A 12,903-nucleotide genomic window follows, 5' to 3' on the forward strand; every position below is an offset into this window, starting at 1 on the left:
CTGTAAATTATACAATGATTTGTTCTTTTTCACTTTCAAAAACTGTAAATTTAACGGTATTTTACTGTAAAATTATATCACAGTTATTTACCGTGTATAGTACAGAAACTTTCTGTTTACCAATTAACAGTTTTGCACTGTAGCATTTTTACAGTATTTTACCGTTAAAATCACGGTTATTTTTTACAGTGTGGAAATAAGAAGGGTGATAAAGGTTTTTCTTTGCCATTTATATTTCAGTAGATAAAGATGCAAGACTAATGTTGGTTAGGATGTTACTTAAAAATAACAGCATCATAGAAACACATGCAAGTGCATGGAGGAAAATAAGCTGAAAAAAAGCTTTAAAAAAGCTAAAAAAATAAATAAAATAAAATTATTATGCAAAATGATTTAGCTTTTTATGCTTGCCGCATGCCTAAAGAATTCAAATGATGTGTTGTCACAACTATCGATATATAGGTGGAATTCTGCTCATCAAATCGGAATTAATTAATTTCGTGTCTTAGGCCATCAGTGTGGACTTACATTTACGAGTCATTAAATCATTTTTGGGTTTGTGTCAATTAAGTTAAAATATAAAAATGGAATCACTAAAGCCATGACATTACAGCCACTTGGATAACAGTGTGAGAATCCACAGCATCGACTAATTAGTCAAGCCTTTGGTCAATGGTATTAACAAAAGGATTCTATTGAGAAAGTGGCATTGACAGTTAGGCGGGCGACTCTATTTGGCACCACACTCAATCCACTCCTCACCGTTTCAGTCTTTTCAATAATAGTTTATCAGACACCACAAACCTTCCCCATTTCAATGTAGCAAATAAGCCCAGGTCTAATATGCTTAGTTCGGTAGCTTACTGTAAACGGTCATGATAATTACCATCACAGAAATCACCTGCTGTCGAAAGACTGTAATACCGAGTGCTGTAGAATGGAAAATGGCCGCCAAGGCCCAATTATTATCTTCCCTTTCATTTACAGACCCAGCGGCAGACTTCTGTCTCCACTGAGATGGTTTCCTGCTTTGCCTGTGTCACTTGTGCCTCTATTTTATGGCTTGCCTTGAGAACAGACTTGTGTGCTTTGCATATTGATGAAAACGAGACGGGTTCGGTTGAGTCAGGGGAGAGAATGTGCACATTTGATCCTTCAGGCGATAAAGTCTTTTTTTGTGTAGTCCCTCCGACTTCATTTTGCACATTACACTGTTGATTGTTACAGAAACTGTTCATTTTTCCTCAGCAAAGTGAGTCTCAAATTAGTCAAAAACATTTCCAGGTCATATATAATAATATTTTAAAAAAATACAACGTTTTTTAATTGCATAATATCAATAATTAAAATGGTATATATCATTAAATGTATTCTATTAATATTTATATTTACTATTTACTAATATTGACTGCTCACCAAGGCTGCATTTATTTGATCAGAAATACAACGGTGAAATATTATCTATTTGAATATATGTTAAAATGTAATTTATTCATGCGATGCAACGCTGAGTTTTCACATGATCCTTCAAAAATCATTTGTTCAAGAAAAAAATTTGCTGGGTTGTTTTAACCCAACTTTGGGTCAAATATGGACAAACCCAAACTTTGGGTTAAAAATGTAATTACATTTTTTTTAACCCAATGGCTGGGTTTGTCCACATTTGACCCAAAGTTGGGTTAAAACAACCCAGCAATTTTTAGAGTGTGTAATGCTCGATTTTAACAGTATTACAGTAAAAATAACACAGATGCTTGTATCACTATAGGGATATTGGCAACACTTTATTTTAAGGTGACATAGTTACACGTTAATACATGTACTTATTAAAGTAGTTGCGGTACATTATGCATAATTACAAGTAACTAACCCTAAGCCAAACCCTAACCCTTACTGTAACTCTAAAGTAAGCGCATGAAGTTAATTAATATTACTCCACGTCACCTTAAAATGAAGTACAACCGTTATATTAGTGATTTCATTATTTAATTAGCATAAATGAAAGGCAGTACAAATACAATATACTATAATGTTAATACGGTAACACTTTACAATAAGAGTCATTAGTTAACATTAAAGGAGAACTCTGGCGCAAAATGAACCTTTGGTCTAATAAAACATCAGTACCTAGTCGACCGTTTTCTGAGATTTGTTTTCATGATAATCAAATGTAAAGAGTTTTATCTCTAAAAACGGTTTAGCGTATAACGCTAGTATATGGGGCATATAATAAGTAAAAAAAATTCGCCAGTTTATACCACTAACAAGGCTCAAAATAACCCCACACTAACACGATAACATAATGAGGGTCCCTACATCAAAACGAAGTATTGATAACTTTAGACCGTTTAATAAGAAGATATTTAATAAAGAATCCTTTAACTACCTTACTTAACATTATTATATAATATTAATCTTAGTTAATATTAATTTCCACATTTACTAATACAGTATTAAAATCAAAGGTTGTATTTGTTAACATTAGTTAATGCACTGTGAACTATCATGAACAATTAATAAACAGCTGTATTTTAATGAACTAAAATTTAAAAAAATATTATTAAATACTGTAACTAATGTATTGTTTATTTTTAGTTCATGCTAGTTAATACATGAATGTTAACTAATTAACCTTATTGTCAAACTAAAATGTTGCACTAGAGTCTGAAAACACTACTTGTTTTTCATTTTTCTATTTTTTCCAGTAAAATTGATTTTTTCGACTGTAGTAAAAGTACTTGTAAAAGTAGTCACAATGACAAAAACAACAACAAAAGATCATAATGCTCCATTTTCTCCATTTTCTTTATGTACAATAATGTTTCTGTCATTTCAACGATTTCTTTCTTATTTCCCTTTGATGGATATCATCAGGACTAAAAATGACCCAGACCTGTTTTTGAATTTGTTTTGTACATTGGTTCTATTACTGCTGGGTTTCTTGCTAGAAATGACACCAATGCTCATTCAGCAAATGTCTGTGCTTCGGCCACAAGCCTTGCTGGAATGGACCTGGGACATAAGAGTTTTTTCTCTTGACAAGATTTGATATTTCCAGCCCAGCACCTTTTGGCTCCACAGACCTTTGATGTGGCAGACTGCAGCGTCCCTATAGATGCCTCTGCCTAGGTCCCTTCACTGGGGCATCTCTGATCCTCCAGCTTTGGTTGCCACCTCCCTGGCTGTGATAAAGGCTTGGCTTAAATCTCCCAGGATGCACCTGGCCTTGTGTTGATAATGGCCCAAGCAGGATTTCCCAGCATGCAGCGTGATCACAGCCGGAAAAGGGGGCGGGCAGAGCTGAGTAAACACATCTGGTCTGTCTGGCCAGGACACAGCCTTGATGTGTCCCATCAACTTTGTCCCCTGCTTTAAAGGATGGGTCTCGGCTAACCCCCTTGTGATTGGCTCCAAAATTAGATGGGGATGATTGATTACATGCTCTTTTGAGTCCAACCAGGAGGAGAGGGGCAAGACTTATCGAATCCTTCAAGCCCATCCTTCGGACTGTCACGGATGTTTCATCAAAGTCATTCGCCGAGCCCCTTGATCTGTTTTATCAACTTAGCTCTCCAATGCCGCTGTAGAAACGATATTGCAGGAGTTACCTCTCATCGATTCCCTTTCAGTCTCCTCTCTCTGTTTTTATCCTCCAATTGCGCTGTAGCTCTAAAGACCTCATGTAGATCTGGCAGCGAGAATGGGACTTGTTGGCTTTCACCCTAAGTAACTTGTTTACTGTGTTTAAAAGAAAGAGGAAAATATTATTTTACATGCAAAATTTCTCTGGGAAGTAACAACAAACCATCAATGAGTACACAGGACTCTGCTTTTTGAGAGTGGGAAAGATCAGATAACTCTGTGTTCACATGGACCCTAATAATCAGCTTGTAATTGGACAAGTAGCAAATACAGAATAAAAAAAGTCCCGTCTAACCATATCAATCAGAATGCAATTTGGATTAAAAGGTGTGGTTTAAATCTTTTCTAATCCATCCGATGGGACATGCAAACACTTGATTGGATTGAAAACCGAAAACTTTATGCAATGTGCAATGACCTAGAGGTGGCATAATGACATGAGACGCATAAAACAAGCTCTCGTTATTTTTTGTATGTCGTGTGGTTCTAAAATTTTCCTTCCACTCATTGTCTGTGAAAGGGTTCGCTCACCCAAATATTAATATTCCGTCATAAATTTCTCACCTTTATGTCGTTCCCAACCGTAAGACTTTCAGTCATCTTCGGAACACAAATGAAGATCTGTTTTCTGAAGATGAGAGCTGACAAGTTCCAACCAGTCCTTGCATCGGACTTTCGTCCACAGGGAACTTCTTGATAAATATAAGCAGCATGGCACAAAGCTTCATATGATGTTTTATAACCAAAGTTTGGTAGGAACACGTTCAAATTGCCTATCCAATCAGTATGAATAAATCGCTCTCAGAAAAAAAGGTACGAAAGCTGTCTCTGGGGCGGTACCTTTTCAAAAGATACACTTTTGTACCTAACGGGTGCATATTGGTACCTTCATGGTACACTTTTGTACCTAAAGGGTGCATATTGGTACCTTCATGGTACATATTTGTACAATTATGGTACAACCCTTTAGGTACAAAAGTGTACCTTTTTGAAAAGGTACCGCCCCAGTGACAGCTTTTTTCTGACAGTGTAGTCACTCAATCACAGCCTTCTGATTTCATACAAAATGGTATATTCAACAAATCGAACAGTTCTTACCAGAATCTGGTACTGTTACCTGTACTGCTTTAAGAGTGTTGCGTAAAATGGACACAAATCCATTCTCTGAAAACTTGTGCAATGTCCTGAATTGATTTTTGTTTTACTAAGCTCAGTTTTACTCATGACTCCTCTACTATTTTGCCCTGGGAAAATGTAGCCAAAGAGATCATTATTTTATACCATGCTGGGAGTCCCATTGCCCAGCCATAAAATTCACTTCAGAGCATTAGGAAGGTGTAGACTGCAGATTTAGCACACAACTTTGACTGTGCAGTGCTTCCCAGACAACAGGAACACCCATCATGCCCTTGACCCACTAAGAAATGATTATCAGAAAAACCATTACAGGCATCAAGGAGTAAATATGACATTTGTGTTTAGATTTGCACTGCTTTGCAAGAAAACTATTGCAGTTAAAGGACCATTTTGTATCATTTCATATTCTTAAAATGGGTAAGATTCAAACTGTAAACCAGTTGTTCTCAACTCTGCTGTCCCTCTGCTCTGCATATTATTTAAATGAGTCTCCCTTATTTAAAGGAGTAGTTCACTTTTGAAAAAAAAAAAAAAAATTTTGCTGATAATTTACTCACCCCCATGTCATCCAAGATGTCAATGTCTTTATTTATTCCGTCAAAAAAATTTAGGTATTTTGCTGAAAACATTCCAGCATTTTTGAGGACAGATGGTTCAAGTTCCAAAAGAAACTTTAAGTACAAACTGCAAACTTGTTCAAAGGGCTTTAAACGATTCCAGACGATGAATAAGTGTCTTATCAAGCGAAACGATCGCTCGTTTCATAAATAAATAACAAAGTTTACGTTTTATAAGCTCAAACGCTCGCCTTGCTCTGTTCTGTAACGCACTCCTGTTCGAACTCGTTCATCAAAATGAACAAATCTTTTTCCGAGTCATTTGGTTCATTCGGCGAAAGAAACGAACGAATTGATTCGGAAAAAAAGATTTGTTCATTTTGTTGAACGAGTTCGAACAGGAGAGTCACGAACGTGCACCACAGAACAGAGCAAGGCGAGCGTTTGATCTTATAAAACTTAAACTTTGTTATTTTTTTAAAAAAAATGAGTGATCGTTTCTCTTGATAAGACCCTTATTTATCGTCTGGAATCGTTTAAAGCCCTTTGAAAAAGTACTGAAAGTTTCTTTTGGAACTTGAACCGTTTGGTTCCCACTGAAGTCCATTTATGGAGAAAAATCCTGGAACGTTTTCATTAAAAACCTTAATTTATTTTCGACTGAAGAAAGAAAGACATGGACATCTTGGATGACATGGGGGTGAGTAAATTATCAGCAAAAGTTTTTTGAAAAGTGAACTAATCCTTTAACACACCTGATTCAGATCCTCAGCTCATTAGAATAGACTCTATGAACTGAACTGAGTGTGTCAGAGAAGAGAGAGATACAAAATGTGCAGGGCGGTGGGTTCCAAGGACTGGAGTTGAGGACCACTGCTGTAAACTTTGTGTTGCAAATCCAGTGATAAACTATTTGCCAAAAGCACTTGAATGAATTTAGATTCTCAAAAGGACAAACAAGTTCTGATATTTTTCCTCCTGCACCCTTCATGGAAAAATACAGCAAATGTCCTGATGCATTTGGCCATGAATAATAACAGTTTGGACTCATTCATTTCCTTGTTCGTGAATTAGGATCAAACAGGCTCAGCTGTGGGCAGCATAGATGCAAAATTCCCTCTTGGAATGTATTTGTGTGTGTGAATGAATTTCGTTCAACGGGGCCCATTGGGGCTCACGTCTGCGAGAGGATGTCTTATCAGAGGCACTCCAGCGAGGGCCTGACAACTTAAACTGAGGGCCACATGTTTATTGAGTAATTGAAACTGAGCAATGCGGGTATGAATTCAACGTGCCTGTCAATCAGTTGGCTCAGGGGATGGAGTCCCTGACAGCCTGTGGCCTGACTAATGTCATACCGAAAATTACAAAATCAACAGCATGTTATCTACCGCATACAAACAGCATGCTGTGCACTTCCTTCCAATAAGGCAGCCAGCATTATTTTATTCTTCCATTTGACTCCATTATCATCCCACCAACATTCTGCTAAGGTTCAAGGGCAGTTTTATCTAATTGTTCCTTTTCAGTCTTGTTGCTTGAAAATACATTTTTCACTTCAGCACACGTTTCAATCCAATTTGGAATCTGTACTATAACCGAAAGCTCTGAAGATCTCGCAAGGCGAGAACTATCTAGTAATTTACGTTAAAGGCACGTTCAGGCTAATCCAAAACAGATGATGTAAATTTTGCTTTGTTTGGTTACACTGATTGTTGTACAAATTGTGACAGTTTGGGAATTAGGGTTAGCTAAAATGTAATTGCTCTCTTGCCAAACTCTACCCCAAATCTATCCAAATGTGTTTACAAAAGCAAAGCCATATGGAGCTTTCGCACTGGGAGAACTTTTTCATTAGCTTTTTTGCTTTTAAATCTCGTTACAAGAGCACGAGATACGTGCTTAGGAATGCAATCAAGTCTGCTATATATCTTTAGCGATATTGTTCTGAAGGGGACTCTAGCAACACATTCTCACCCCAAGGCGTCACCTTTGACCATGCTTCAATATTTGACGTTTTAGGCGCCCTTTAGCGTCACTTACATGACACGATCCTACGGCGTCATCTAACTGACGCTAAAGGAAAGCGTCAGTTAGATGACGCGGTTAGGTTTAGGTGTGGGTTGGGGGTATGGTACACGTGATCCTAGGGCGTCATCTAACTGACGCTAAAGGGCGCCTAAAGCGTCAGATATTGAAGCATGGTCAAATGCTTCCCAAGGCGTCAGTTAAGCCTAGTTCACACTACGTGATTTTAAGCCCGATTTAAGCCCGATTTGCAAATCGTTGAGTAGCCGACAAGTCAGGGTGTTATCGCGTGCAAATCGCGGGCGATTAGCGGACGATTAACGCTCGCCAATCAGTTAGTGTGAAAGAGCCAACAACGCATCAAAGACAGCTCGCAGACAGCTCGCAGACAGGTCACTGAGCTCAGAAAAATATCTAGCATGCTAGATATCTCGCGCAGTCGCGCGACTCAATCTCAGTGATGTCATGAGTACAGCCAATCATAGCAACGCATGGGTTGAGGACACCAGGTAAATCTTACTTTTTCTTTTTTGCATTTTTTTTCTCAGAGCAGATCGTCGAGCAAACAGTGTGCAGCACTAGTTTCTGTCTGACGTCCATATTCGCGTGTTATGTTCTTCTCTGCAGTTTCGCGTCATTTCTGGTTCGTTTTATTGCGTGGTTTTTCGTTACAAAACATGGTTTCTAGACCAGATAGACTCGTGTTGTTGTCAACTCGTTATTTGTTTGATTATTTTCAGGATTTAGACCGTATTATAGTACTGAAACAGCTCTCATTGAGTCACAAATGATATGCTCTTATCATCCGATCGTGGTTGTATCTCTATGCAGTGCGTTGTTAACTCGTGTAGTGAGTTACCTCCTGTTGTGGATCAATCACGTTGTGTTGTGTGGTGTGAACAGCTAAACAACTTGAACACTCATGATTTCACTGAGAGCAAGTCATGTAGTGTGAACTGCACAGTTCAGCCCGACATTTTAAAATCATGTAGTGTGAACTAGGCTTTAGGTGACGCCTTGGGAGTGAGAATGGGCTGACTCTAGCCACGTTTGGCAAGACCTACACGCGGTTACAACTAGCGGCCTCACAACAACCTCTGCTTTCTTCTCAGATGACTTGAACATTTTTTATGCTTGTTTTGAATGCGCTACTAAGGCACTGACTCTGGGACCATCTTTAACAGGGGATGTGCATGTCAAAGTACCTCCAAATGGGAATACACACACAGTCGTATCATCTCCATCTCCAACTATGCGTTCAGCAGGCAAGCTTATCAGGTCTGAGTCAGGATGCTGGGCCTGATGGCATTACTCTGTGAGTCTTTAGGACATGTTCTAGCAGTGTTGTAGTCGAGACCACCTCACTCGAGTCCGAGTCTAGACCGAGACAAGAGAGAGTCGAGTCCGAGTCAAGACCGAGTCCATAGAGAGTCGAGTCCGAGTCGAGTCCGAGACCAGAGACGGTCGAGTCCAAGTCGAGACCGAGACCAGTGAGGGTTGATTACCTCATTTACTTTTATTTACTTAGAGAAATCCTTTTATTTTTACTGAATTTACTTAGAGTTTAAAAAATATGATCAGTTTAGGGTAAAAAGGCCACATAGTGGTGGTGTTAAAAGTAATTTTATTACAATTTGTCATGCGCAGTTGCGCACTAGTCACGAGTGGACTCGGGAATAAGTCCGAGTCCTAAAAAAAAAAATGTTCGAGTACGAGTCAATTCCGAGTCCAAATGCACACGATTCCATGACAAGACCAAGACCATTAAAATATGGTCTCGAGACCGAGTCCGAGACCAGTCCGAGTCTTGAGTACTACAACACTGTGTTCTAGCCAACTTGTCTCTGTTTTTACTGACATGTTTAACCTTTCAATCTCTCTCTGTGTGGTTCCAAATTGTTTTTAAAAAATAAATCATAATTCCTGTGCCTAAGAAAACGACTGCCACCTGTACGAATGATTTTAGACCTGTAGCCATGACTTCTGTGATTATAAAATGTTTGGAACAGCTTGTGAAAAGGTATATCAACAACAGCATACCTGTCTCCAATGATCCACTACAATTTGCATACAGATCAAATAGAGCTGTGAATGATGCTGTATTCTTGGCTTTACAGGTACATACTGTGCTCCAGCATCTTGAGGGCAGGGATACGTATGTCAGGATGATGTTTGTTGATTATAGCAGTGCCTTCAATACTATCAGACCTTCTATTTCAATATCTAAGCTGTTAGACCTGGGCCTCTGCAATTCCATCTGCAGGTTTGGAACTACATACACAGCCTCTAAAGTGTTAAAGTCAAGTATCATTCATTTATAAAGTGCTTTTAACAGTATGGATTGTTTCAAAGCAGCTTTACAGTTATAATGGAAATTACCGTAAGAGATTGTTTAGGATAAAGTTATTGCCCATCTAAGGTTAGTTTTGATTGATTCACTTCCGTTGGCTGATCTAGACAATGCAGCATAACATTCACTGCGTGAAAAGAGCTGTAATCGGGCATGTAAAACTCCTGAGTACTCCTGTGTACTCCACAAATAAACGTGTGTATACGGGAGTTTGCTGTCCCGTCACACAATCCCGAAAACTCCTGGATATGTACCAAGTTTGGGGCACAGCAGGGAGCCACTAGGGCCATCAGTTACCATGGTGAATAATCCCTAGGTCGGGGTCAATGCAAGGGAACATTAGCATTTCACACCTTTGGGACACAAGGCAGTGGCCTCCTTCAATTGGTCAGAGATCTTACATAGGATTGGGTGCTCAATGCTTTGTCCCTCCTCTAAACCCCCACACTATTGGTCCAGTTTATGGCCTCATTTGGGTTTATTATTACTCATTATTAATATTCATTGTCATTGGTGTTCATGGTTATAATGTCAAGACAATCAGATAGACAAAGTTGAGTTTGTTATTTTTATTATTTGTAAATGACACTGGGCACATGACATACATATTTATATACACACAGTCAAAACTCTATAAATAAAAAAAAACATTAGCACAGAATACATTTTACTATTAGTCATACAATAAATAACCCCATATAATATATAAGGCCTGTGTATAATATATGTAAAACAATATAATAACCCGAACAACCCACACCGACTTTCCATCCAATATGGCATCCTACTCTTCAGACATGTGGTCAACTGTTGCAGTCTTCCAGATAGATGCATCTTCCTCTGTCTGGGGAACCCCAGTCCTGCAGCTCAGTAGCTGCAAAATGGGAGGGAAAAAAGTAATTAAACCACTGAAAATATCAAATGTGTTGGGATGGGAGCCTCTCCCAGGCTGAGGCTTTTACTGAGATTTATATGTATTTATACTTACTCTTCTTTTTCTTTGTCTCATGAGCATAATGATCCTGCTGTCCTCCATCTTGTCTTTGTTATCATCTTGGGCCATCCTGTAACCCCTTCTAACAGTTTCAAAATATGTCTTGCAGGATGCTAGAGAGATGGAGATAGAGAGGGGGAGAATATGTTTATTTGTAACTAACTAATCTATACAGTTAAAAAGTTGTAGCCTTGGTACTTGTGACTTACCTTTAACAACAGCAGGATCTACGTCTGGTACAGCAATTAAAAAGATTATGACCTCGAGGTTGTGGGGGGAGGATAGACTGTGAAGCAGTAATTAAAGAAGCTTGATTAAAAATATAATTTAGAAGAAAAGACTGTTATGAAAGCATAGTTTTAAAGATATACCTTGTCTGTGCGTCATATTTGTGTATGTTGTTTTCCCCATTGTGCAATCTCCATATCCATTCCTGTAAAAATCCAACATAGTATGAGGGCTCAATTCGAATAGATTTATAAATAAAGCACACAAAGTTAAGCAGACACTGTGATGGTCAGAAAATAACTTACCGCAACAGAATTATTCCCAGCTCTCTTTAATTTCTTTGAAGCAGGCTCCTCTTTTGCTTCTTTGAGCTCATTGATGTCAGCCTCCATCTTATCCAACCTCATGTCCATCATCTCCAGCTTTTCAAATATCCTCTTCAAACTTTCATTTGCCATATACACCAGTCTGTTTTCGTTCGGACTCAGAGATTTAATAGCCATATTGTCCCTATGTAAAGGAGTAACATCTCCACTCTGCTCTCCGTAACACTTGTTGAAGACTGACACAATGTAAAGCCTATCACCTTTCCTGAATACTAATGAGGGGGGCAGGGGAATAGGGGCAAACTTGAGCCAGTCCCAAAACAAATTAGCATTTAAAAAGCCAAGCCATCAACTAACAGCATGTGGTCAGACAAGTTCCTGTTTTCGGGCCTTTACAGGCATTTACAGGTACGCATAACAAAGTTCCAAAGATCCCTGCCAAACAGCACATTTCGCGGGCATTTTCATTGTCCGAATTCTCCCGTATACACACCTTTTGACGCAGTGATTAAATTATAGAAGTCTATATTGTGTTATGTTTATGCTTGGTCAAAGAGATGTGATTTGAACTGACAGACTGTGTCTGCTTCCCGGACAATGTTAGGAAGATTGTTCCAAAAGTTTTGGGTCTAAATAGGAAAATAGGATCTACCGCCAACAGTCGATTTTTGATATTCTTGGTATTATCGACTATTATCAGGCCCTTATCAGCCAGTACTAACTCTGATAGAAGGTCAGCAGATTCTTTGATAAAGTCTGAATGGTGCCCTGGTGGCCTGTTCACAGTAGCCAGCACAAATCGTGTTTTATCATTTACACTAGATATAGTTACATTAAGCACCAGCACTTTAAAATAATTATTTGAAACTAGACTTCTTGGTAAATATATAGTTATAAATTACAGCAAAAAACCTCCCACTTTGCCTTTCATACGAGGTTCGTTTTTTGTAACTTGTGGGGTTGACTCATTTAAAATAATGTAATCGTTTGGTTTTAGCAAGGTTTATGTCAAACAGTGCACATTTAGATTATAGCCTGTAATTATATCATTAACAATAAGTGCTTTTGAAGTAAGGGATCGAATATTCAGCACCCAAGCTTTATCATTTGCTCATTTGTATTATATCTGTTTTTTATTTGTTGAACATCAATTACATTTTTTCCCTTAGATGGATTTGGAAGTTTTTTGTATTTCCTAATTCAGGTAACAGACACAGTCTCTATATGATGTTATCTAGGTGAAAGAGGTTCAATGTGATGGGTTTATCTGACCTCAGTGACGTGAAACAGCTAGCAGACGGTCGGTTTAGCCTGTCTGCTTCCTGACCTGAGCCCCATATTGTCACGTTTGAGCCAGATTGTCGCGTTAAACACCGGAGTACCTCAAGGCTGCGTGCTCAGTCCTCTATAGTCAACCCGGTCTCATCCCAAATCGTCATATAACTGACGTTTTGGGACGTCTTTTGACCATACGTCAATATTCGCCTTTTTAGGGCCCCCTTAAACGTCGGTAGATGAGGTTATGGGATCCTAACTCTACCCCATACCTAAACTTAACCCTAAACCTAACCCGTCACCTAACTGACGTTAAAGGTAAAGCGTCAGTTGTATGACGGCCCGGGATCGCCATCTACCGACGTT

General features: G+C 38.7%; 2 protein-coding genes across 3 annotated transcripts in view; one reads left to right on the top strand and one right to left on the bottom strand.

Moving 5' to 3' along the window:
- tafa5a (TAFA chemokine like family member 5a) overlaps positions 1–12,903 on the top strand; it is a 165,390-nt gene that overhangs the window by 37,295 nt on the left and 115,192 nt on the right. The window lies entirely within an intron of this gene.
- LOC148965217 (uncharacterized) lies at positions 10,269–11,765 on the bottom strand. 2 transcript variants are annotated; one of them, XM_089127106.1, is made up of 5 exons: positions 11,242–11,765; positions 11,080–11,141; positions 10,918–10,994; positions 10,703–10,821; positions 10,269–10,588 (listed from the first exon to the last, which is right to left on the bottom strand). In XM_089127106.1, exons 1-5 carry the CDS (start codon positions 11,437–11,439, stop codon positions 10,499–10,501), a joined length of 546 nt encoding a protein of 181 aa, XP_088983232.1. In that variant the 5' UTR covers positions 11,440–11,765; the 3' UTR covers positions 10,269–10,498. The 2 variants fall into 2 exon arrangements, with proteins under 2 accessions (XP_088983232.1, XP_088983233.1); XM_089127107.1 differs by having other exon boundaries at positions 10,699–10,821.

The sequence above is a fragment of the Pimephales promelas genome, chromosome 24, assembly GCF_988280905.1.
Source record: "Pimephales promelas chromosome 24, fPimPro1.hap1.1, whole genome shotgun sequence".
Classification (NCBI taxonomy): domain Eukaryota; kingdom Metazoa; phylum Chordata; class Actinopteri; order Cypriniformes; family Leuciscidae; genus Pimephales; species Pimephales promelas.

Bases quoted from the DNA above. Each gene is read 5' to 3' on its own strand.
- LOC148965217 (XM_089127106.1), bottom strand. From the start codon at position 11,439: ATGGCTATTAAATCTCTGAGTCCGAACGAAAACAGACTGGTGTATATG. The intron at 11,142-11,241 runs GTAAGTTATTTT...GGATTTTTACAG, and splicing joins CTGGGAATAATTCTGTTGCG to GAATGGATATGGAGATTGCA. The intron at 10,589-10,702 runs GTAAGTATAAAT...CCCATTTTGCAG, and splicing joins TGAGACAAAGAAAAAGAAGA to CTACTGAGCTGCAGGACTGG.